The sequence below is a fragment of the Pseudochaenichthys georgianus genome, chromosome 14 (assembly GCF_902827115.2).
Source record: "Pseudochaenichthys georgianus chromosome 14, fPseGeo1.2, whole genome shotgun sequence".
Lineage (NCBI taxonomy): Eukaryota > Metazoa > Chordata > Actinopteri > Perciformes > Channichthyidae > Pseudochaenichthys > Pseudochaenichthys georgianus.
This window is the reverse complement of record NC_047516.1, coordinates 24,335,166-24,358,949: the sequence shown is the minus strand read 5'-3', so window position 1 is coordinate 24,358,949 and position 23,784 is coordinate 24,335,166. Positions and strand designations below refer to the sequence as shown.

Here is a 23,784-nt window from a genome sequence, read left to right as displayed (position 1 = left end):
GGAAGACCCTCCGCTACGCCGGTGGCGGAAGCAAAACACGGCAAAAACGGAAGTGGGTAGGTCTGGGCACCAGCAAACAAGAGGCCGCCAGCTAGAAGCCTCTGCTCCTTTATAGGGTGCCCCCTGGCGGTGATAGGCTAAAAAGAATATGCCTTACAACACTATTTACTGCTCATCCTGCTACACATAGGTGAGGGTAGGAACGAAAATGGCCCGGTAGACAGAGAGCTTTGCCTTCTGGCTCAGCTCTCTTTTCGCCACAATGGTGCGGTAAAGCGACTGCAGTACCGCTCCCGCTGCTCCGATTCTCCGGCCCATCTCACGCTCCATTGTTCCCTCACTCGAGAACAAGACCCCGAGATACTTGAACTCCTTCACTTGGGGTAAGGACTCATTCCCTACTTGGAGTGGACAGTCCATCGGTTTCCTGCTGAGAACCATGGCCTCAGATTTGGAGGTGCTGATCCTCATCCCAGCCGCTTCACACTCGGTTGCGAACCGATCGAGTGAGTGCTAAAGGTCGCAGACCGATGAAGCCATTAGAACCACATAATCTGCAAAAAGCAGTGGTGCAATCCTTAGCCCACCGTACTGCAGACCCCCTCCCCCACAACTACGCCTCGAAATCTGATCCATGTATATTACAAACAGGATTGGTGACAAAGCGCAGCCCTGGCGGAGGCCAACCCTCACCAGAAATGGGTCCGACTGCCGAGGACCCGGACACAGCTCTGGCTTTGGGAGTACAGAGATTGGATGGCCCTGAGTAGAGAACCCCTCACCCCATACTCCTGCAGCACCTCCCACAGTAACTCCCTGGGAACCCGGTCATACGCCTTCTCCAAGTCTACAAAACACATGTAGACCGGATAAGCATACTCCCAGGCCCCCTCCAGGATCCTTGCGAGAGTAAAAAGCTGATCCGTCGTTCCACAACCAGGACGGAATCCGCATTGTTCCTCCTCAATCTGAGGTTCGACAATCGGCCTGACCCTCCTTTCGAGTACCTTGGAGTAAACTTTCCCGAGGAGGCTGAGTAGTGTGATGCCTCTGTAATTGGCACACACCCTCTGATCCCCCTATTTGAAAAGGGGAACCACCACCCCGGTCTGCTACTCCTTCTGTACTGTTTCCGACTTCCACGCAACGTTGATGAGACGTGTCAACCATGACAGTCTCTCAACACCCAGAGCCTTCAGCATTTCTGGGCGGATCTCATCCACCCCCGGGGCTTTGCCACTGTGGAGTTGTTTGACGACCTCAGTGACCTCCCCCCGGGAGATTGGTGTTGATCCCCCGTCATACTCCAGCTCTGCCTCTAACATAGAGGGTGGAGTTGTCGGGTTCAGGAGTTCCTCAAAGTGTTCCTTCCAACGCCCCAACACTCCATCAGTTGAGGTCAACAACGTCCCATCCTTACTGTACACAGCTTGGATTGTTCCCTGCTTCCCCCTCCTGAGGTGTCGGACAGTTTTCCAGAACAACTTTGGTGCCGCCCGAAAGTCCTTTTCCATGTCTTCTCCGAACTTCTCCCACACCCGCTGCTTTGCCTCGGCCACGGCTGAGGCTGCTGCCCTTCGGGTCTGTCGGTACCTTGCAACTGCCTCGGGAGTCCCCTGGGATAACAAATCCCTGAAGGCCTCCTTCTTCAATCAGACGGCTTCCCTGACCACCGGTGTCCACCAGGAGGTTCGAGGGTTACCGCCCCTTGAGGCACCTAAGACCTTGAGACCACAGCTCACCGCCGCGGCTTCGGCAATAGAGGCTTTGAACACAGACCGCCGGAGGTGTGAGTTGAAGGCCTCCTGAACTTGGGCCTCCTCCAGACGTTCCCAGTTCACCCGAACTACACGTTTGGGCTTATCAGGTCTATCCAGAGGCTTCTCCCGCCACTCGACCCAACTCACCACCAGATGGTGATCAGTTGACAACTCCGCCCCTCGATAACGATAACGAAATCGATCATGGACCTTCTGCCTTGGGTGCTCTGGTACCACGTACACTTATGAGCATCCTTATGTTCGAACATGGTGTTTGTTATGGCCAATCCATGACTAGCACAGAAGTCCAGTAACAAACCACCACTCCGGTTCAGATAAGGGGGGCCGTTCCTCCCAATCACGCCCCTCCAAGTGTCTCCATCATTGCCCACATGTGCGTTGAAGTCTCCCAGCAAGATTAAAGAGTCCCCTTCAAGAGCCCCATATAGGACTCTTTCCAGCGTCTCCAAGAAGGCCTGTATACTCTGAACTGCTGTTGGGTGCATAAGCACACACAACAGTCAACGTTTTCCCCCCCATAACCCGCAGGCGTAGGGAGGCGACCCTCTCGTCCACTGGGGTAAACTCCAACAACGAAGCACCCAACCGGGGACTTGTGAGTATCCCCACACCCGCCCGGCGCCTCACACCTTGAGCAACTTCAGAGAAGAATAGAGTCCAACCCCTATCCAGAAGTAAGGTTCCAGAGCCGACGCTGTGCGTAGAGGTGAGCCCAACCAGATCCAGCTGATAACGCTCCACCTCCCGCACAAGCTCCGGCTCCTTCCCCCCCAGAGAGGTGACGTTCCACGTCCCCAAAGCCAGCTTCTGTCGCCCGGGTCTGGTCCGTTAAGACCATGTTCATGTTCATGACAATGTTCTAACAATGTTATCAAAAACATCTTAAGAAGGTTATCAAAAACATCTTAAGAAGGTTATCACCAAACATTTCTAGAATGTTTTTAAATAACGTTATCCTACCTTTCAGAAGAACATTCTGGGAACCAAAATAAAACGTCCCGCTGAAAACATTCCTAGAACAACGAATGGTAACAAACATTTCTAGCTGGGAACTCACACATGCCACCGCAAACATGCAATATATGCTTACAGCTTATCATCAATTACGTGCTTGTGTGTTTTTTTCAAAAGGAAAATATGATGACATCAGATTTTTTTTAGAACATCCTTTTCAAACAAATGCAACAAGTTCGTTTTTTAAAGCGCTCTAGAAATAAATCTGACGTTGACCATGACCGTGTTAATATTTGCCCTCACAGGAACGTTTTATAAAAAAAGAATAACCTCCTGAAAACATTATCTGAATGTTTCTTGGAGAATGTTCTGTAACATTGAGGGAACGTTTTATAAAGAACATCTTTAATGTGTTACCCAACAATGTCCAAAACACATCCTTAGAATGTTGCAGGCAAAACGTTCCACCTTTGTTAACATATCACATTAAAGGAACATTTTATAAAACACTTTCTGTCATCTCAGGCCTCAATAACATTCTGAAAACATCCTCTGAATGTTGCAGTTAAAACGTTATGTCTTAGTTAACCTTAAACCTTATAGGAATTTTTTTTGAAAACATTTTGTTTTTTTTAAACATCCTAAAAAGGTTCTTTGAACATCAGATTAAAACGTTTCTTTAAAACCTTATTAGAACCAATAGGTAACGTTAGCCAAAGTTGTGAGAATGTTCCCCGCTAGCTGGGTATGCGGTAGGCCTACTATTAAATCCATGTAAATTACTCTCACACAGGGCCGTCCCTCCCTACAGGCCGATCATGCAGGCTGCATGGGGCCTCACATTGCACAGGGGGCCATTACATGCTCAAAAACTGATATTTCTTAAATCTGTATTCAAATGTAGTTCCCTCTGTCAGCAATGTATCAACAACTACACGCACATTTCTATCAGTATTTCTCTGTGTTGTGGTTGACATGATGATGACTGTTAAGAGTTAAGGGGAGAGGCTGAGCATCACCATGAAATGTGCAAATCGGAGAACTGCGCTGAGAACTACGCACAAGCCGAGACCCCCTGCATGAAGCCCCCTGCGCGAGGCCCCCTGCGCGAGGCACATTTCATGGTGATGCTCAGCCTCTCCCCTTAACTCTTAACAGTCATCATCATGTCAACCACAACACAGAGAAATACTGATAGAAATGTGCGTGTAGTTGTTGATACATTGCTGACAGAGGGAACTACATTTGAATACAGATTTAAGAAATATCAGTTTTTGAGCATGTAATAAGTGTCACAATCTTAAGGAGAACCCAAATGCAGCACTCGAGAAACCAAGGAGAATTGGTAATATACTTTATTGGAGATTCCACTGGATCGGAGGAATACCAACCGGGTAGTATAACGCACCGGAGGACAGCGGGCAGAAGGTGAGTCAGGGACAGGCAGAGGGTCAGGGAGTAAGCGAGGCGGTCAGCGTGGATACAGGCAGGGTCGGATAACAGGCCAGGCAGGATAGTCGAGGGACAGGCAGGATCAGGAAACAGGCAGAGCAGCCAGGTCGGGGACAGGCAGGGTCGGAACCGGGTAGGCAATCTAGTTTTGAACGCGGGAGAGACAAGCATGAGGCAAAGTACAATCTGGCAAAGAGTGTGTGTAAGGTGCGGGTTTAAATACTGGCAGAAGCTAATGGGTGCAGAAGAGAAAGAGAGTGAGTTAACGAGTGGGTGTGGAAAACAGGTGAGACAGGTGAATGGAAAACTACTGGTGAATGATGGAGCAGACTATGACAATAAGCATGTTTTGTCTTAACTATATTACAACTATATTATAATAAAATAATATAGTATTTACATTATTGAATTGATTATTATTATTAGTAGAAGTAGTTTAATTGCATTAACCTGTTGAATCTTATCTGCCCGCCGGCAGGCGTAAAAACGCATAATCTGCAGGAAACAGCGTCTGAGGGCTTCTTAATATTTAATAAACTATGAATGTTTCATTCAGCTAACTGATGATATGAACCATTTTTAGCATTAAAAAACACAATACTAACGCTGAGCCTCTGAATTAGCCCTGAGCGAAAAAATGCTTTCGCCGTTAGCACAGAACTCACTCATAAAACCCTTATTACTTATCGTAAATGCAAATCCAACATATCTATTAGCATCGTGAGATTACACAGAATCGATAGGTATCTGTATCATCACTCCATGATCAAAACTCGTGACATTATAAACAAAAACAGACATCACAACACGTGGCACTATAGGAAGCAAACACGGCAATATGTTTTACCTTTGTTTATGGCTGATCAAAAGTTGTCTTCAATGGCATTACAACGATAAAAACGCTGCTGAAGGTTAATCCATAGTCCAATGTGTCTGTGTCACTTTGAAATTATTTCTGATAATCCATCAGCAATAAAACTGGTTTTCAGTTTTCAGATTTCAGAGCGTAAGATAGCTTCCGCTTTAGGCAAACTGCGTGCGCATAGCCCCCACTTCTCAATGGTAACGGTGGTGTGTGGAAATTCCCTTTCGATTCTATTGGCTCTCTTTTGGTTCGAAAGAGATGTCAATCATCAAAATCGACCAATGGGTTCCAGAGAAACGGCAAAAACGCCCATTTCCACCCAAATGACCCCAGAGGTGGAATTATTTGGGTGGTCAAATGTTACTTGTTTTGCATCAATCTTGATACAGGGTACTTATTATATGTTGTACTTTGGATTCCTAAAGCTTTTAGTCTACTAACCCATCATCCAAGGGTGGTTTTCACTATAAGTAAAAAAGAATGACACTATAATTTACATTTTTTTACTATGTTCAATCTGAATTTTCTTTAAAATAAAAAACATCTATATTGATTCTGACTTTTCTACATCCAACTCACAGGTTTATCATTACTTTGAGAAAAAAGATTATTAATTTTCCCGTTTTAGAAGTGTAGTTATGGTCATTTGTTCTGGAAATGTCATTTTCGAGCCTGAGACCTGAAAAACAGGCTTGGGGCTTAACAGGTTAATTCTATTTTAATATTTTTGAGGCTAGTATTTGGCAGGAAATGCAGACGTATTCACCTGTAAATGCATACTGAACGACATACATGCACATTTACCATTTAACTCACTATATAAAAAAGTAACTGTGTTGATAATAATAATAAACAGGAATTATATTTGCAAAGTACTTTGTTTCCCAAAAAATGGTTTTCACTTCTGTCGGTGGGGGGGGGGGGGGGGCTCATCTCACAATGTCGCTTGGGGCCCCAAGTTGGCCAGGGACGGCCCTGCTCTCACACATCACAGCAATGAGGCTGATAAATGAAACCAGGATACATCCTTTACCCGTCAAACTGGTTCTAAACACAGCTGCCTGTTTGCGTTTGATAAATACTTTCTGATTTTATATTTATTATATTCTACTTATTAGCTACATGGCCCTAACGTGTAAGGTTATACAAGCATTTGTACCAGTGCTTTTCACAAGTAGACTCCTGCAGGCCAGAGTAGCTGGAGTGAGTCAACAACAAAAAAGACATATCTGAGAAGTGATCAAGACGAACAGAAAGAGGAAAAGGACAAGAGAGTACACTGAAGAGCCCAGGAGGGTCAGAGCAGGAGAAAGCCAGGAGGAGATGAAGACATTAGTGAAGAAGAAAAAATGTATGCGAGGAATAAAGAGTAAGTGTCAGAAAGAGGGATAGAGGCAGATGAAACTCCAGCTGGACCACATGATATGTTTTTATTCTCCTTGCCTACATATTCCATTGCAGCAGCACAATCTAGTGGCTCTTAGTATTGATTGACAAATATTTATTGAAATATGTTGCTGCACAGGTCACCTTTAGCTCTCTTAAGAGATAGGTGATGTCATTTGCGTACTTAATTACAACTAAGTACTTTTACTGTACTTACAGTAACGCAGCGTTCACACGGCGGCGTGCGTTGAAGCCTGCCGGCGGGCATGTTTGAAGCTCGACCAACAATCAATCACATGAATATCCCGCCCCGGACACACAAGCACGCGGTTGATTGGCTAGAGCTTGTACTGGCATATGATTTGATTGGCTGACGTTTCCGTCGAAGCTTCAAAAGTTGAACATTGCTCAACTTTTTAAGCGAGCAACGCGAGCAAAGTGAAGCGATGCTCCCACAATGCAGTTCGGCAAAGCCTGACGTCACCCCATTCAAAGTGAATGGGAAGAAGCGTTGAAGCTTCAACGTACGCCTCCGTGTGGACGGCCCGTAAGCAGAATTCTAGGGTATCATGAGTATTTTCTGCTGTTTTATACTATATTTGAGTTTGTTTATCTGAACACCTTATTTCTCTTGTGCATTAAGAACAGTTGTGTTAGGGCATGATTTAACAATAAAAAGGTTATACAGTATAAAATACCACGTACTGTACGCCCTCCCATGCCACCCTGGCATGACCTCTTGCCCCCCCTTTGCCACCCCATGTAAAATGTTCAAGAACCGCCACTGCACACACGCATGCATGCACATACAAATGCGTACGCGCACACACAACAGTGAAGTAGTATTCAGATGCTTTACTTGAGTAAATTATCAATGCACTACTGTCAAAATACTTGATTACAAGTTGAAGTCCTGCATTTAGAATCTTACTTTGGTACAAGTACAAAGGTATAGTATCAAAAGTAAAAGTAATCATTCTGCAGAAAAAGTGCCTTTATGTGTATATAATTATATTTATATGTGACCTTTCTAGATAATATGGTTGCATCACGTAGTTATGTTGTAGACAAACAAAGTTCTGATTGACTTTTTGGAAAATAATTTCACTCTTTTCTGAGTTGCTCCACTCGTTTAGTTTTTAGAGATGTATTTTATTAAAAGCTTAAACTGTTTGATAAATGTAGTGGGGTAAACTTACATTGTTTCTCTTTCAAATGTAGTGGAATAGAGGTATAAAGTAGCACAAAATGGAAATACTCAAGTAAAGTGAGAGTAGGGCTACCTCCAAATTGTAGTAGCCTACAGTACTTGAGTAAATGTACTTAGTTACTTCCCACACACACATTACACATCAACATGTCATTTAGTGGGGTGCGATTATGCATAAAGCACATGCTAAATATTACAATCACCCCCCGGTCACTACAGGTTTCTGTCGGTTGTGCTCATGTGCTGCACACTGCTTATGCTGCTGCTCCTGCCGTCGTTAGCCGAGTATTGAGCTACCAGCTGACCTACTTTCTCTCAGCCACTCGGTCCTGTTTACAAGTCCCTGCCAGCGGAGGATGTGGAGTACAGTGCCTGGAAAATAGACAGACACAGCCCGCAACTAGCAAACACCACAAAAGGGACATTTATCTGGTGTGTTTTGTTGATACATGAGGACTGTCAAAGCCACAGACAGCTCACCGGCGATCAATAACAGCACGTTTTTAACTTAGGCGTTGTTATGCAATGTAACGCTTTCGGTGCTCTCGTGGTGGTGACGTTAAGCTGCTATGCTGTAGTTTAAAAAAATGAACAGATTGGTTAAAGTTAAGTGTCGACCATTCTTTCTTCTGGACACACGTTTTCAAGGTAGGTGAGATTTAATGTAAGCTTTCAGTGTCGCGTTGTTATAACATCAAAGTTCACCAGCGTTTTAAAGGAGAGGTGTTCGACAGCATGCTTAGCTTTTCTCAATTATGCTTACTCCTGTCAGACTGTTTAGGCTGAATATATTGTGTGGATTACGGGAGTCTTGTATGAGCAACGTTACAAGAGCTCTTGAATGCTGCTTACATGTTTTCAGCGCACAGTCATTCTAGTGCCCTCGTTACAAGGTTGAAATAACACATTTCTTCTCCCCGTTTGTACCTCTGCTGATGGTGACATGCATGGTAAAACACTGAAGGGATTGTCAGAGAGCAAAATGTTAAAAGTCACGGGAAAATAAATCCTTTCATAATTTCTCAACGGGTTTAGGTCAGGCTGATGTTACCCAACCTGGCAGCTTTGAGTCTACTGGAGTTCACATGTCTTTCACTAACCCACTGTTTTTCATTTTAGCCCAGTATTTTTGACTTCTCATTTGCACTTGACACAGTTTTATTACACAGAGGTCTACGGATGAAGTGTGACAGAATTACTTATTTACTATACTGGAAGTTAAAGGATCATTGAGTGCACTCATTGGCCCACCCACTGTTTTTATGGCTAGGTGTGTAACCTATAGTAGCCAAGGCTTTCCTTATCAGTCAACAACAAAAATCCCCCCAGAAATAATGTTTTTACAACTTACAATATTTGTTTTAAACATTTAGAATTTTCTAAATGTACCCCATTGCAAATATATTTATTTTCTAAATAAATGCTAAGATATTGATAAACAAAGGACCACCAGATGAATTCCTGATCACAAAGGTGTTGGACATTGTGATGTTATCATGTACAGTATGTATTGTAATATTTACCCACAATAAGCATTTATGGGTAAATGAAAGCAAATTAGTGAAATATGATTTCAAATTATTTGCGATGTAAGATCAAACAGGCGTATGTGTCAAATCAATAATTTCCAGCTGAACTAAAACAATTGTCCAGCCCAGTTAATGTTTACCTGACAGCTCAAAACCAGCTGCAGGGGGAGGTGGTCCGGCAATGTAAACCTTACACACACATACAGTAGCAGTCACTACTCCAGTTTAAAACTACTCTACCAGCACAACAGCAGCATCACACTGCAAGCTCTTCAGCTGGAACCCATTGTATTTTTGAAGACTGTTGAAGCGTACAGGTAGCATTTTCTCACAAGCACTCTGTCACCTGATTTATTAAGTGTGTATGTGTGAGCAATGGATACATAAGCTTGATAAACCCTCTAATAACTCTACTCTGAATGGTCAGCAGCACTTAATGAGTGGGTGTATTGTGTTATTCCAGATAGGGCTGGGTAATATATTGATATGAGACTGAATTTAATAATCAAACATTGCCTGTGTGCCGGTTTTCAAATCTCAATAATGAGAAACTGCTGTGAATATCTGAGCTGGTGAGACTGTTGGGTTCGAACTTGAAGTTTGAAGTGTCATCTTTACTGACCATTTCTGGTTTGTCGATTTCAAACTAGAAAGTATGCAACCAATATGGATTCTATATTGAAATATATTGAGAAAAGGTTTCTGAATGCAGAAATCCAGTATTGCCATTAAACAATTATTTTCCAGGTTTTGGTAACATTGCCTATAATGGCCACATTTGCCTAGAGATATGAAGAGGTCAGAGGTTAGATGCAAATAAATTGTTTAAGCCAAATTCTAATATTTGGGTCATAGGATAAACCAAAGTACACTCAGAGAACACAGACCTCTACCAAAGCTATTTCCATGAGTACAAAATAATGCGTATATCTGCCTCTTGATACATAACCGCTCCAAAATGTAATGTGTTCTTCTTTGGTCTATACTACACACTTCCAGCAAGTTTTATGAAAAGCGGGTCAGAAGTTTTTCTGTAATCCTGCTGACAGTTTAATATGGAGGTAATTATCTGCCAAGATAATAGAAGCAAGCTTGCTCAGTATGTCACAAGTGAACAAAGTAGGTCTCTTTGCTCTTTGGGCTTCCAATAGATTAAAGATAAACTGCACTAATGTGAATGAATGAATGAATTACCCAGTAAACTGATCAACACTTAAACAAGTCTGGGTGTTTAGCTCTTATCTGCTTCAAGACTTTGAAACTGTGTCCTTGTGACAAAACAGTGAGTCAGATCTGAATATAGTTCTCAGTACGGACATGCTGTGCATCCGATGAAAGTATGTGCATGCCATCCATATGGAAAAATCTATAATAAATCACATATGGCAGCAAATCGTTTTCAGCTCCAATCCTTACGTGCTGGGGCCGACAGACCACACCTCAATCTCTGATCAAACGGGTATTCTGTCTCTGACGGCTCTGAGGAAAATATCTGCTCTCAAGATCTCTCACCTGTTCCAAGGCTTCTACAAGCAATCGTTATCGTAAAGTTACTGATGGTTTCAGAAACAATCCATATGCTCAAAAAGTATGCATCATTAACTGAGAGCCACACACAGGTGTTAGTAATCTCTAAAGGAGGATATGACAGAAAGCATGACCTCATTTAATTTGAATCTGCATGAAAGTGGAAAGATGCGGGGAAACAGGGTTTTTTCAGATGTCGTTTTTCTCAAGGCATTAAAAAGACTCCAAATATAATTTAAAATATGCACTGTGCTAATGCTGTTTGCCTGGTGAGTAGAGTGAAATTAAATATACAAAGGAGCAACATTATATCCCACAACAAGCTATAGGGTGAGGTGTGAGGTTCGGTTGGTGACAGCAGGGGCTTTTCCTCCATTAAACTTTAAAAGAAAGGAAACCTACACTGCCTCCAGAAAAACACACAGTTATTCCAACCCCGCTTTTCCTGTACGTTTAGGAATAAAGCAATTTCTTGTCAGAGTAACAGTCTCCATCCTTTTACAGCCTGTTTACTTCCTGAGTTTACTCATGAACTTGAACCTCAGTGTACTGACTGTCATGAGTTCAGGTTGCTGGTTAAAGGCTTTAAATACCCGCCTAAGGCACAAGTGTAATTAGACTCTGTTTTTTTTTAGAGGTTAACCTTGCAAGGTGTGGTAGGTTTAACCTCATTACTTTAGAAGAATGCTGGTTGTATGGGAGGTTTTGTTTTACACAGTTTTGCAGAGGCAATACGTATAGGTTAACGTTGCATGCGCTATTCTTGATGCACTGAAAATTGCTTTTTTTCTCTATTAGAATTTTTTTGTAGTAGGCTAAATTGTATTACCAGCGTGGATTTATTTGTTATATGTTGCTTAAATGAAAATGTGTTTCTCGTTTTGTCAATACGCACCTATATTTTTCATTTTGTTATTCTATCAATATTTTATGATACATTACAGTTCTATATGAGATAATTCTCAAGCTAAAATCAGTAGTTTGGCAGTAAGTGAGTAGAGCAGAGCAATTATTGCAAGTGTGTCTGAATAAGTGTTAGTTTTTCGCTCAGCAATTGCAATTTTCTTTGATGCTGATCATGAATGTCATGATCAATTTGGGAAAAATAGTGACCCAATTAAATAATAGCTCAGATTGTCTTTAACAATTAAGAGCTTGAGTCCTTGGCAGTTCAACCTCCTTTGGTGCAACGTTTTCTCCCTGCTGCTTTCCATTTGAATGGGTTTATGTGGATGGGAGGGAAGGAGGAGGTGTCCGGTTGTTAACAATAATTACGACTCATAGAAAAGTGCGTTTTCAATTATCCTGGTTTGTGCAAGTCATTCCTACCTTGTGAAAGTAAGCCTGTGGGAACATTTGAGCAAAACTGCACAGCAGGGACTGGTGGTTTTAGAGCATAAAGTAGCATTTTGATTTTAAATGAGCCTTAGGTCAGAGTGACATGATTTTGGTTGAACTGTTTCACTCTTCTGAATTCTCTAATTGGCCATAAAAGGGGGCATTATTCACTGTTTTCAAATCACTTATGAGTGTAGGAATTTCAGTGACGATGCAAACCAAAGATGAAACTGTACACATGTATCTTTGCCTTTAAGACAATCTAGGGATATATGTATACTTTTTCTTTAGCAATAAAATGTTTATTGTGGTTAATCCTAGACATTATCAGCACATGGGGTTTACATCTGCCCATGTGATGATGTGAATCGTATAAAACTGAAGTCTCTGAAATCAGCTGGCTGTCACGCTCCCTGGAACACTTGAGATGCAATGCCCTGCGTTTTTTGGGGACAGATAAGCATTTATTCTAGAGTGACAGTGTTGAAAGGTGAAGATCGAGGGGATGACAAGGATCACAGGGAGCCTGTACCTGCCAGCTCTCACCACTGCAATCTCCTGCTTTGTCACTTGAAATGTACATTTTTTCCAATTAGATTGTGCATCCTTTAATCAATTAGCTATACCTGCTTATCCTATAGAGGTTTATTGGAGCCAATCCTTGCTGACATCAGGCAAGAGACTGAGTACATCCTGGACCGGCCGCCAGTCGATCACAGGGCAGAGGCACAGAGTATTCAGGGTTATAATACATCACTCTGAAGTTAATATTCCTCCTCTGACAATGGGTTTCAAATGTATTTGAAATTAAGGAAAATACTTAAGGATACATTTCCTGAGTTACACCATCAAATTCACTTTATCTACCAACTGCAATAATACCCTTGATATACAATTAACCAGTTAAGCCCCAAGGTCCCCCTCGGCGGGTACTTTTTTTTTTTCACGACACTGTGTCTCAGGGGATCTTAATATTTAAGAACCTATTAATGTGTTATACCAGATTAACGGGAATCTCAGCTAACTGACGATATAAACCATTTTTACCAAAACAAAACACAAGTCTCATAAGAAGCATCTTAGACCCCTGCCTGAGCGAAAAATGCTAACGCACTTTGGCACAGAACTCAAGATAAAATATACCCTTATTACTTATATAGCTGCACATACAAGATATCCGATTAAAACTGAGGTTCCACAGATTATTTAGGTATAGTATCATCACTGAGTGATCCGAACTCGCGACAGGGGAAGCAAACACAGACATCACAGCACGTACCTTTACGTAGCTTTTACGGGAGATCGTCTCACCTTAGCTGTCAATCTGATCAAAAGACTTGTTCAATTGCATTAAAACGAGAAAAAACGCAGCTTAATCGGTGAATCCATAGGTTGATAATGTTTCTGTGAAGTAATTTTTCTAATTTATAATCCATAATTCCATTTTTATGTAAAAATCGGAGAGTAAAAGTTAGCTACTAATGGTAGCCACCAGAGTTATCGCAGCTTCCGGTTTTGGCTATGCGTCAGTCTCACTCACACACATTACCAAATAAGGAGTATGTGGGAGTTCCCCTTGATTCCTCTGGCTCTGACGGTTAGAAAGAGATGTCAATCAGAAAAATCGAGCAAGGGGGGCCAGAGATAGGTCAAATCCACCCAAATGACCCCAGAAGTGGGTTTCTTTTGGCTAAATCTCTCTAAAAAGGTCACATTTCACTTGTGTTATTATATGTTGTAGTTTGGATTCCTAAAGCTTTTAGTCTACCATCCCATCATTCAAGGGTGGTTTTCACTATAAGTAATTATTATTTTTTGGACGGACACAATAATTTGCATTTTCTTACTGTGTTCAATCTGAATTTACTTTAAAATAAAAACATCTATATTGATTCTGACACTTCTACATCCAACTCACAGGTGTAACCTTACTTTGAGAAAAAAGATTATTAATGTAACCCTTTTAGAAGGGAAGATATGGTCATTTGTTCTGGGAATGTCATTTTCGAGCCTGAGACCTGAAAAACAGGCTCGGGGCTTAACAGGTTAAAACATTTCAGAACAAAACAAACGTATACTACTTTAATCGAGGCTAAGGGAAAGTAGTGTTTTTCGACTGAAAACACTACCGTTAAAAGTGGAAATGAGCAAAATGGAGTGTTGTTGAGACTATTTCAGACATATGGTGCCTGAGATGATGCATGTTCTGTTCACCACATAAAGACACAGAGGCGATGTATTAATATCTGTAGCTAAATACAGTCTTCTGTTGTTCCATTACAGTAGACCAAGGCTCCAGAGTGTGCATTCTTAGTTAAATCCATAATGGATGTTGTCTAACCTTGACAACAGAGGATGTGAAGGAGGTGGCTGTTCCACACTTTATTTTCTTTGCTGGGTTATCAAAAGAGCTTTCTGCCTCAGACAGTTTTCTAGGTCAGGGGAGCACCTCCTGTGAAAAACACTTCTTTAGTAATGAAGTACTGTAACCAGGTAGTTGAAGATTGCTAGTGCACTTTACATTGTATTATTAATGGTTACCCAACAATAGTAAAAAAAAAAGATGATTGGAGGTTGTATGTCCCAAATGTCACCTGCTTATGTTTTCTTGGGTTAAATAACACAGCTCCTGTAATCCATTTTGTGTGTTTTTTCCCCAGGATTTGGCATTTCTTTGATGGACTTGAGAAGGCTGTGGGCAACTGGTCCGTGAGATGTTTTTTCCAAAAGGGTGCTCAGACGAGGTCAGCGCGGATGGGACTAATGAGATCTGAGAGCGGGCCTGGCTGGGGACAGGAGTGAGCATGGACAATCTTTCTGACTTCGGGGGCACCTGTCCATCCACACACAGGGAATGGGAGTGAGTATCCAAACTAGTTCACTCTGTGATCTTTATTGTTCTTCTGTTACACACTGTACTTTATATGTTCATATTTCTATTGTCATACAAACCGTTCTTCAAAATGTAGGTTATTCCTCATTAAAATGTTGCACTAGTAAATATAAAAGGTGACAAAGACCTGAGCTGGGATACGTTGGGACCTTTATTTCCTTCAATGAAAGCTTTATTCAAACTATAATTTTAGCTGTTTTCTGATGCACAAAAACAAATGTTTTCTTTTTAATGATATGAAACACATCTCTTCCCTCCTAAAGTATTTTGTCTATGATCCTTAGAAGTACCTCTGGCTTATAGACCTAAAGTAAAATAGCTTTTGTAATTTTCTCCTCGAAATTATCTCAATTCCTCCTCTTTCACTATTTAATATTGCAATGTTAAGCTAGATGAGAATGTGAGTTCACTATTAATTAAGGAATAGATCAATTATAGTAAACAAGTGTATGGGTGAAAGGGATTTCTAAAAAGGATCCTGAGAAATGTTTTGCAGCCTACATTTAAAATGTACAGCACCACAAGACACAAGAGAAAATGTTAAACAAGTGTTAAAATACATTCCAATAATTAATTCAGTAAATGAAAGCTCCTTACAATCGAAATAATTGGTGTCATGCTAATTGTGTAACCCCCCAGCTATATAAATATAGATATATTGAGTATAAAGTACACGTTGAGTTGCCACCTGCAAAGCAGGGAGCATTTCTCACAGATGTGATCAGAGCACTTACATATGCGGGATCTGTGATCATTTCTAAACGACAGTTGGAAATGTATTTATTTACATTGGCTAATTACAAGTGTTATTCTTATGTTGTTGTTTTTTACTAATTCTCTAATTCTAATGATCTTCTTGTTTTTAAAGGTACTTCTGCTTCATGTCTTGTATAAAAATTCCTCATAAGAATAAATCCTTAATATTACTCTTTTTTAATATTGATCTAACACATGCAGAGTTACACCCACACATAGAAACCAGCAACCATTATATTTCTGACTTCTGCTTGCTTTCAGTTTCCATTATGCACTGTATCTCATCTTTCATTTAGAAAAGCCTTATGCCCCTCATGTATGAGCGTGGCTTTTTTAATGCTCTGGACACACCAATAGCTCACTGTGCACATGGAACAAAATGTGGTTTTACCATTTGTCATGTGCATTTTCAAATGATCGTACCTCATTACTCATGTAGGAAAATATAATTTTAATTAAAAAGCGCAAAATAAATCTAAATCCTAAAGTAGCTTCAAGGGGTTTTTACAATCTGAACAGCATACAACAGCCTCAATCCTTAAACCCTCAATTTGGATAACATTAACTCCCTTTATAGAAAAGCCCTTCTTTGAAGAAAAACGAGGAATCCTGGGGAGTAACTGTATATATCTAGACAATATTACAATTTAGGTATTGCAATTTATAAATAAGAAACAGGCATCTTATGTGGTCTATAAATACATAAAGTATAGAGTTTGAGGCAGGCCTTAAACTCAAACCTGAATCTTTAGAAATGGAAACTCTCTGGACCTAACTAAGAGCAGAAGTCTGGTGGCACTCCTTAGAGTTGTAATCTGTAATATGCTGTAGTAACATGCACAGAGTAACTCACAACTGGCCCTATTATTCAGGGTAAAGTCTTATTTGTACTAGGCTTTATGACTTTATGATTATGTCTATTACCATTGATGAACTTGTGACAGATTATGAAAGTCCGCCCGTGCTGCCCCGGCCACAGATAGTAAACACCTACTAGCAGTAATGTGTGAAAACGATAAGACTAGCTGCTAGTAAACCCTCTGCTCTGTGACACAGCAGGAGGTTGCATACATCAAATGTGATTCCACATGTTGAACTTGCTGCCATATTTCCTGCTATGATCAAACAGTGTGAGCCTGAGTGTGCATGAACCAAAAATAGGAAGTTTGCATGCATGACCCGTTAAATAATACAGGAGACAAACAAGGCAGCTCATCTGGGTTACCGGGTTATTTGAACAGAATCGTGGCACTAAATGTAGCCAGTGGGATTACAGTGTGTCTCTGTTTACATCCTTAATTTATCTGACTCGCAGACACATTATGAAAAATCACAGAAGATACAGCACATGTACCAAATGATTGAAGAATTCCATTGAGCTGCTTCGGTTTCAGTGTCCTAGTACTGAAAACACCAGGACAAGTAAATGCTTTAAAGGTCTATTGTGAAAGGGTGAAAAATGTATCATGTATTATCTGATGGCCCTTTTAAATCATCAAATAATTTACATTTGTCTTGTCCCCCTGTGTTTTCCAGCACCAACAGCTGTGTGGACGATTTAATGGATGAAGATGAGAAGGACAAGGCAAAAAGGTATTTCGTTTTTCATTTATTTCATAAAGGAAGTCTTTAATATCTGAGTAACATACAGGATGTTATATTAATGATTATTACTAAATTCATTTTTAGTTTCTCTGTCTGCCTAGAAAACATGCATCTTTTGTGAAAGTCATCCTTTTAAAAAAACCTTAAAGCCTAATCTCATGTCATGGTTAAGAATGAAATCCATGGAAATTCAAGTATTTCCGAAATAGATTCAGGTAAAACTGCGCTCATGAGTGGTAATAACTTCTTTCACCTCTTGCTCCTCCTTCACACATTTCTAGACATTCAGTCATTCTCAATGTAAGAGCACCAGATATGAAGTTATCCGCTGTATGACTTCTTTCTTTTAGATTTGTATTAAAAATATATATTTTCTATGATTGCTGACTGTCATGTTGGAGAAGCTTTGTTGAATCTTTACAAATGAATATGTCCCGCTTCCCTCGAGATACCTTCTTCCGACTAATTTGACTAATGTGTAATTTCTGTAATTACATTTCTTATTACATTAACCTTAAATTCACTAAATGGTACGTATGAATATACCATCTCAGATTAGTCGATCTCAAATCACAACTGAATCCTTTTTCTTGTAAAAGCTGCATTAATAACTTCTTGGTACAGAGGGAATCCAACACAAGCTGACAGACACACCGCTTTTGAATTGTTACCACTACATATCTAACGGACGGGGAGCAAAAGGAGTATTCCTTTGGAGTTGTGTTTTTGACCACCTTTTGTTCCTAATGTAAATGTAAATCCAATATTCTCAAAAAAAAAAGATCCTTCAGCTTTCTAACATCGTCTTTCTGCTGTTCGCCATGTAACACTTTCACACTACTTTCCTAAACACTTTGAATACTGCTCTAAAATTAAGTGTGGCTGTGACCACGTTTAGAGCCATAGCTGATGGAAACACATTAGGAAGGATATAAATAAAAAAGAGGCTGTTCAGTTAAATACTGTGTTCTGTATTATACCACTCTTGTCACTGGTTGATCATCTATTTTAAACAGTTTTTATTATTCCATCCATCTGCAACCAAGTGTGTCCTTGCACTCTTGGCTAGCTTTTATTTGGTAAAGCGCTGAACAATCTGACAAGGATTTAAATGTTTAAGAACAGCATCTTCATTGGCTTGCCTTGAGATTTCACTGATTTGTGTTCTCGGGTGGACTTCCGCAGGGCGTCTCGTAACAAATCGGAGAAGAAGAGAAGAGACCAATTCAATGTGCTCATCAAGGAGCTATGCACCATGCTGCAGGGCCAAGGCCATCCGCGCAAGATGGACAAGTCCACCATACTGCAGAGGACTATCGACTTCCTGCAGAAACAGAAAGGTATGAAGGTATCGCATTGTCTATACAGCATGTAGGCTTAGTTTGGGAAATGTTCAAGGACTGTATGAGGATGGTTTTTACTTTCAAACTTTTATACATGTATTATTACGTAATTATTCTCACTTTATCCTTTTCTTTTTCAGACATCACTGCACAGAACGAAACCTGCGATGTGAGGCAGGACTGGAAGCCTTCGTTCCTCAGCAATGAGGAGTTCACTCAGCTGATGTTGGAGGTAAGGCCCAGGAGGAACAGCCTGAGTCACTTTAGCTCCAACATTGATTCATATGTGTTATAAATTAAGCAGGAAACACTCTCCCTAACTTTAAAGCTACACACTAAATAATTAGTAATGCATATAACTATTACAGATGATGAGATGTGGAATGGTAAGCATTCTCATTTACGCCTTCACACATTAATTTCTCCTCCTTACAGGCCCTCGATGGTTTCCTAATAGCGTTAACTACAGACGGCAACATCATATACGTATCTGACAGTGTGTCTTCACTCATTGGCCATTTACCGGTAAGTGAAGTAGCCGAAACAACTTTTACTCTATTGCTAAAACTCATTTGTTTTCTGCTCTAATCCTTTTCGTATTTTTTGTTCCCAAAAAACAAAAAAAGAGAGTTTGAGTGCTACATAGAGATTTTCGTTCAGGGCTGTTAACCTTTATTGTGTTAATGAGAGAAAATTCATTTGATCAATTACTGCATGTGCTGGTTTAAGTCTGCCACAGGCGTAGAAATGGCGTTATCCTCCAGTGTGAGAATCATGTGACCTGTTGTGTTGCATAAAGGCCTTAAAGACTGACCGTCATGCACCTCTCCTTTTTCACCAGTCCGATATGGTGGACCAAAATATCTTGAATTTCCTCCCGGAGCGGGAACACGGGGAGGTGTATAAGCTGCTATCATCCCACATGCTGATGACTGACCCCATTGCTGCTGACTTTCTTGAAAGTGAGTACCTGTCGTCTGGCTCCTGATTGTTTCCATCACCAGGTAGCGTCCCACATCAGGAGTTCACAGGTTCAGTATGTTAGAGCAACACTGTGTACATAACACTCAGGCGAGGTATTTTCCCGGTTAAGGTCTTTATATTTAGAGCAGGTTGCTGAATTTAGGTCTGACGTTTATTGGATTGCTGATCTTTTTTGTTAATTATAGGAGCTAGCTTAGTATCATAGTTAAGACTTTAAATCACTGTTATGTTCACACAGTCATCTAAAGGAATGTAGTATCTGGGGCTCAAGACACTGACCTTAATCCCGCGTTACTATTGGACTTGTCCCAGGAAAAGAAACTTGCGAGAAGCTCATGTCTTGCCCGATACTTAGAAGTCTAAATAGCAAACAGTCCCAGACCATGTCTGGAGCCATTGTGACATCTTTGCCACATTTAGAAAGACACAACAATCTTTTGTCTTTCCTGATCGTTTTGACAAGGTTGGACGTTTTATGGAGGTTAAAACTCAGCTGCTTCATTAAATAAAATAAAAAAACACTCAGACTATTAAGGGCAAAAATGTCTCATTAAAAAGATATTGATCCCACCACCACAAAGATCTCAGGTTTCAGATCTGGTTTCAGATCTGGTTTCAATATATTTGACTTTTGACAATGTCCCCCCAGATTGATTTTTGATTGTTTGTCCTTTGGGTCAAATACTCTAAATTTTCCAATTGAAAATAAAAATTCCCACTAGCATGAAGTTCACTAAAAAATCACTACAACAATGGCATATGTGAACAAACTGAACATTTCAGGGTTCAAATTCTGGAGAATGTATGAATATTTTGTAGTTTTGATCAGAACTGATGTTGGTTAACCCATTTAACTCAGGAGAAGGGGTATTATCTAATTTTTACAATTTGTTATGCAGGCATGTTTGTCCTCTAAGGACATCAGAGCAATTTATTTTAAAGAGAGGCACATGGTTTAAGCAAAATAATTGATTATAACGTAAACGTTTTAATGAAAATAAAACGTGCTGTTTTTCAGGTGAGGAACATATTGAATTTTGCTGCCATCTAGCCAGAGAAAACATTGACCCGAATGAGCCGGTTGAGTACGAGTATGTCAAGTTTGTTGGAGATTTCAAGTTCCATAATAATGGTAAGGCCTTTTATTTTCTTCCTGTTTCAATGTATTCCAGTTCTTTAACATTAATGTCGTTTTATGTAAATACTCATAATCAACTGAAATGGAGAAAATCTATATATTTAAAAAAGTAAAATTGACCACCCATGATTCTCGTGCTTGTCATGCAGTGCCTACGTCTTCTTGTAACGGGCTGGATTTGACGTTACCAAGAAGCCTGCAGACGTCTCTGGAAGAGCAGGTTTGCCTCATCGCTACTGTACGATTAGTCACTCCGCAATTTCTAAAGGTAAGACCAGATCCAAATTCCTGTGCCTTTCTTTTCCCCGCATATGTTGCATTTTTGGCATCAATTCTCGCAGATGAATAAAACAGGTGGTGCTGGTGACGATGATAATCAAAATGGTCTGTGGTCCAATGGCATGAGTGGGAGCACACATTTTGTTACATGCAAACTCCATTGTTACGAGCATTCTGGAGACTTCTCTTTGCACATTGTGTCCTTTTTCAACTGATTACATCATTAGATTACAGATGAATCCTCCCAAATGTGCTCTCTAAGAGGACATCTGGACAGTCATTGAAGTAAATTGAAGCCCTGAACCTTTCTGATGTCTTTAATGTTCAGATCAAACTTAAAAGAAAAGTAAGATGAAGCTAAAGACTAAAACATTGAGAGTCTATCCCAGAGGTCGCGTTAACCGAATATATTCCGTCTATGACGGATTTTTTTTAACAATGACGGAAAAATCTGAAAGCAGTCCGTCATTTTGACGGATTAGAACAAACTCAGAACAGCGTCAAAGTTTCCCCGCAGCAGGGCTCCGGTGTTATGCCTTGTTATGGATGCCCGCCAAAAAGGAAATTATATCGTTTCCAGACCTAACTTTGCCGTACAACTCATTGAAATGTCTGGGAGTTTATGCTTTATGCTGTGGCGCGCTCCCGCGAGGTGCAGTGGGCATGCATAACACACAGCATAACACCGGCGCTAACAGTTCACGAGCGAGACACAGACACAGATTTGCCAGATGGAAGGACTGTTACAGTCAAGTCTGGACCATATGACACATGGAATATTTTTTCCCTCAGACACAAGACAAATACTCCCTTTAATTTGCAGTTTTTTTTAACTCCAAACCTAGCATATTTTTCACAATTCCTCCCACAAAGTACTTTAAGTTGTCACATGCGTTCACCAAATTCTTAAATGTTAAAGGTTACAGCTTTAAGGCATTGATGAAATAATACAAATACGATGACATGTAAAAGATAAGCTGAATTTAGTAGATGAGGCTTCAAATGCTCGAACTAGTACTTAGACAAAAATAACATATTATAGGATTGGTAACTGCTTTCTTTGCTATAAAAGCCCATAAGTAACATTCTCTGTATTTTCTGTTCAGGATTTATGTAATGTGGAAGATCCTTCTGATGAATTCACATCCAGACACAGCCTTGAATGGAAGTTTCTGTTTTTAGATCACAGGTAAAAATATGTCTATGATGTCTTCTCCTATCAATAATCAACATTATAGCTCACACCTATTTTATCTTCTTTTTTATCTTCAAGGGCATCACCAATCATAGGATATTTACCCTTTGAGGTTCTTGGCACTTCAGGCTATGATTACTATCATGTGGATGACTTGGAGCTTATAGCTCAGTGTCATAAGCAGCGTGAGTATTTCTGTCACTCCTCTTTTATAAACCACCCTCAGATTAAAATTGGTTTTGCTTTACATTCTTTATTTTCCTCCACAGTAATGCAGTTTGGAAAAGGTAAATCCTGCTACTATCGCTTCCTGACCAAAGGACAGCAGTGGATTTGGTTGCAGACTCACTACTACATCACCTACCACCAGTGGAACTCCAAGCCTGAGTTCATCGTCTGTACGCACACTGTCGTCAGGTAGGCCTATTGGTTTAATCCTGGGGTATAAAATATATGCAAAATAAAAGTAACACATAGTATATACATTTTGTGTCTATGTAATGCACCGGCTGTTGGCAAAAAAGTTAAATTTACAACCTTGTATTTGGGTCACTATAGATAAAACACAATTTGACTTGGGATAGGGTTTTATTTGCAGAGAAAAAACTCAGAATTGTGCACATTTTCAAATAATAGAACAACAGTATTTGAATTTAAATTGAGTCCCAAATGTACGAGAAAAAATAAATGGGACATTTTGCGTTTTTGAATCTTTTCACCAAAAATTTACCCATTTTAGCTTTTACCTAACCCCCCTGCTCTATATATTTTTGTTTTCAACCCTAAACTGCCATAATACAGCATTGTATATATTTGAAATACAGCACACTTGTAAAACAATCTGATTTTCGATTCTATTTTTCAGTTATGCTGAAGTGCGTGCTGAAAGGAGGCGAGCGCTTCGCTTTGAAGAGCTGTCTCCACCTGGAATCGCTCCCTCTTCAGTGAAGGTAACAGACATGGGTCCTTCTACGAACAATCAGCGGCTTTTCCCAGGTCAGTCTGTATGTCAGATTCAGATGTTGAGCATCCCTCTGTGTTCCAGGCTCAGGAGCTGTACCTGGACATCTGCTCCACTCTGGACCCTCCGCGGGACAGAACGAGCGGCGCATGTTCGGTTTCCTCCCACAGCTCCAGGAAGTCCTCCCCCACAGCAATGTCAGACTCCGCATGTGAGTCATCCTCTGCTCCCCAAAGTGCTGACTCACTCAGCAGCAGGTGAAAATGTACATCCTATAGCTGAACGAATGTTCTATGTAATCCTATAGCTGAACGAATTATAGTTTTTTTATTTAACTGAAAGAAAGGAATTATCTGCTGTTGCACAACCGTTTAAATATTTTCCAACCTGAAAGTTGATCTGAAAAGACTTTTTGAGTAAAAACTTCTGTAATCTAGCAGAACAAAAGTCAATAAACCACCTACCTTTTTATACTGTATGTGGGTGACGATGCACCCATAATGAAATGTTTAAAGGCTTACTTTAGCGCGCCCTGCTTGTGTGAGCCTCTAGTCTCGCTGCTCTTCCACCCACCATCTAATGTACTAA

At 40.5% G+C, this 23,784-nt stretch overlaps 1 protein-coding gene across 2 annotated transcripts in view; it reads left to right on the top strand.

Annotated features, from left to right (window-relative positions):
• The window catches only part of npas2 (neuronal PAS domain protein 2), a 68,474-nt gene that overhangs the window by 34,215 nt on the left and 10,475 nt on the right, over nt 1–23,784 (top strand). The window contains exons 1-14 of one of the 2 annotated variants that reach the window (XM_034098685.1): nt 7,906–8,296; nt 14,703–14,902; nt 17,228–17,284; nt 18,482–18,636; nt 18,780–18,871; nt 19,075–19,164; nt 19,481–19,601; nt 20,642–20,755; nt 20,911–21,029; nt 22,147–22,229; nt 22,314–22,420; nt 22,505–22,652; nt 23,101–23,185; nt 23,281–23,407. In XM_034098685.1, the coding sequence (XP_033954576.1) occupies nt 14,847–14,902; nt 17,228–17,284; nt 18,482–18,636; nt 18,780–18,871; nt 19,075–19,164; nt 19,481–19,601; nt 20,642–20,755; nt 20,911–21,029; nt 22,147–22,229; nt 22,314–22,420; nt 22,505–22,652; nt 23,101–23,185; nt 23,281–23,407 (1,354 nt within the window). In that variant the 5' untranslated portion in view covers nt 7,906–8,296; nt 14,703–14,846. Of the gene's footprint in view, nt 1–7,905; nt 8,297–14,702; nt 14,903–17,227; nt 17,285–18,481; nt 18,637–18,779; nt 18,872–19,074; nt 19,165–19,480; nt 19,602–20,641; nt 20,756–20,910; nt 21,030–22,146; nt 22,230–22,313; nt 22,421–22,504; nt 22,653–23,100; nt 23,186–23,280; nt 23,408–23,784 lie in introns of those variants that run through there. The other variant, XM_034098686.1, reaches the window with a different exon arrangement.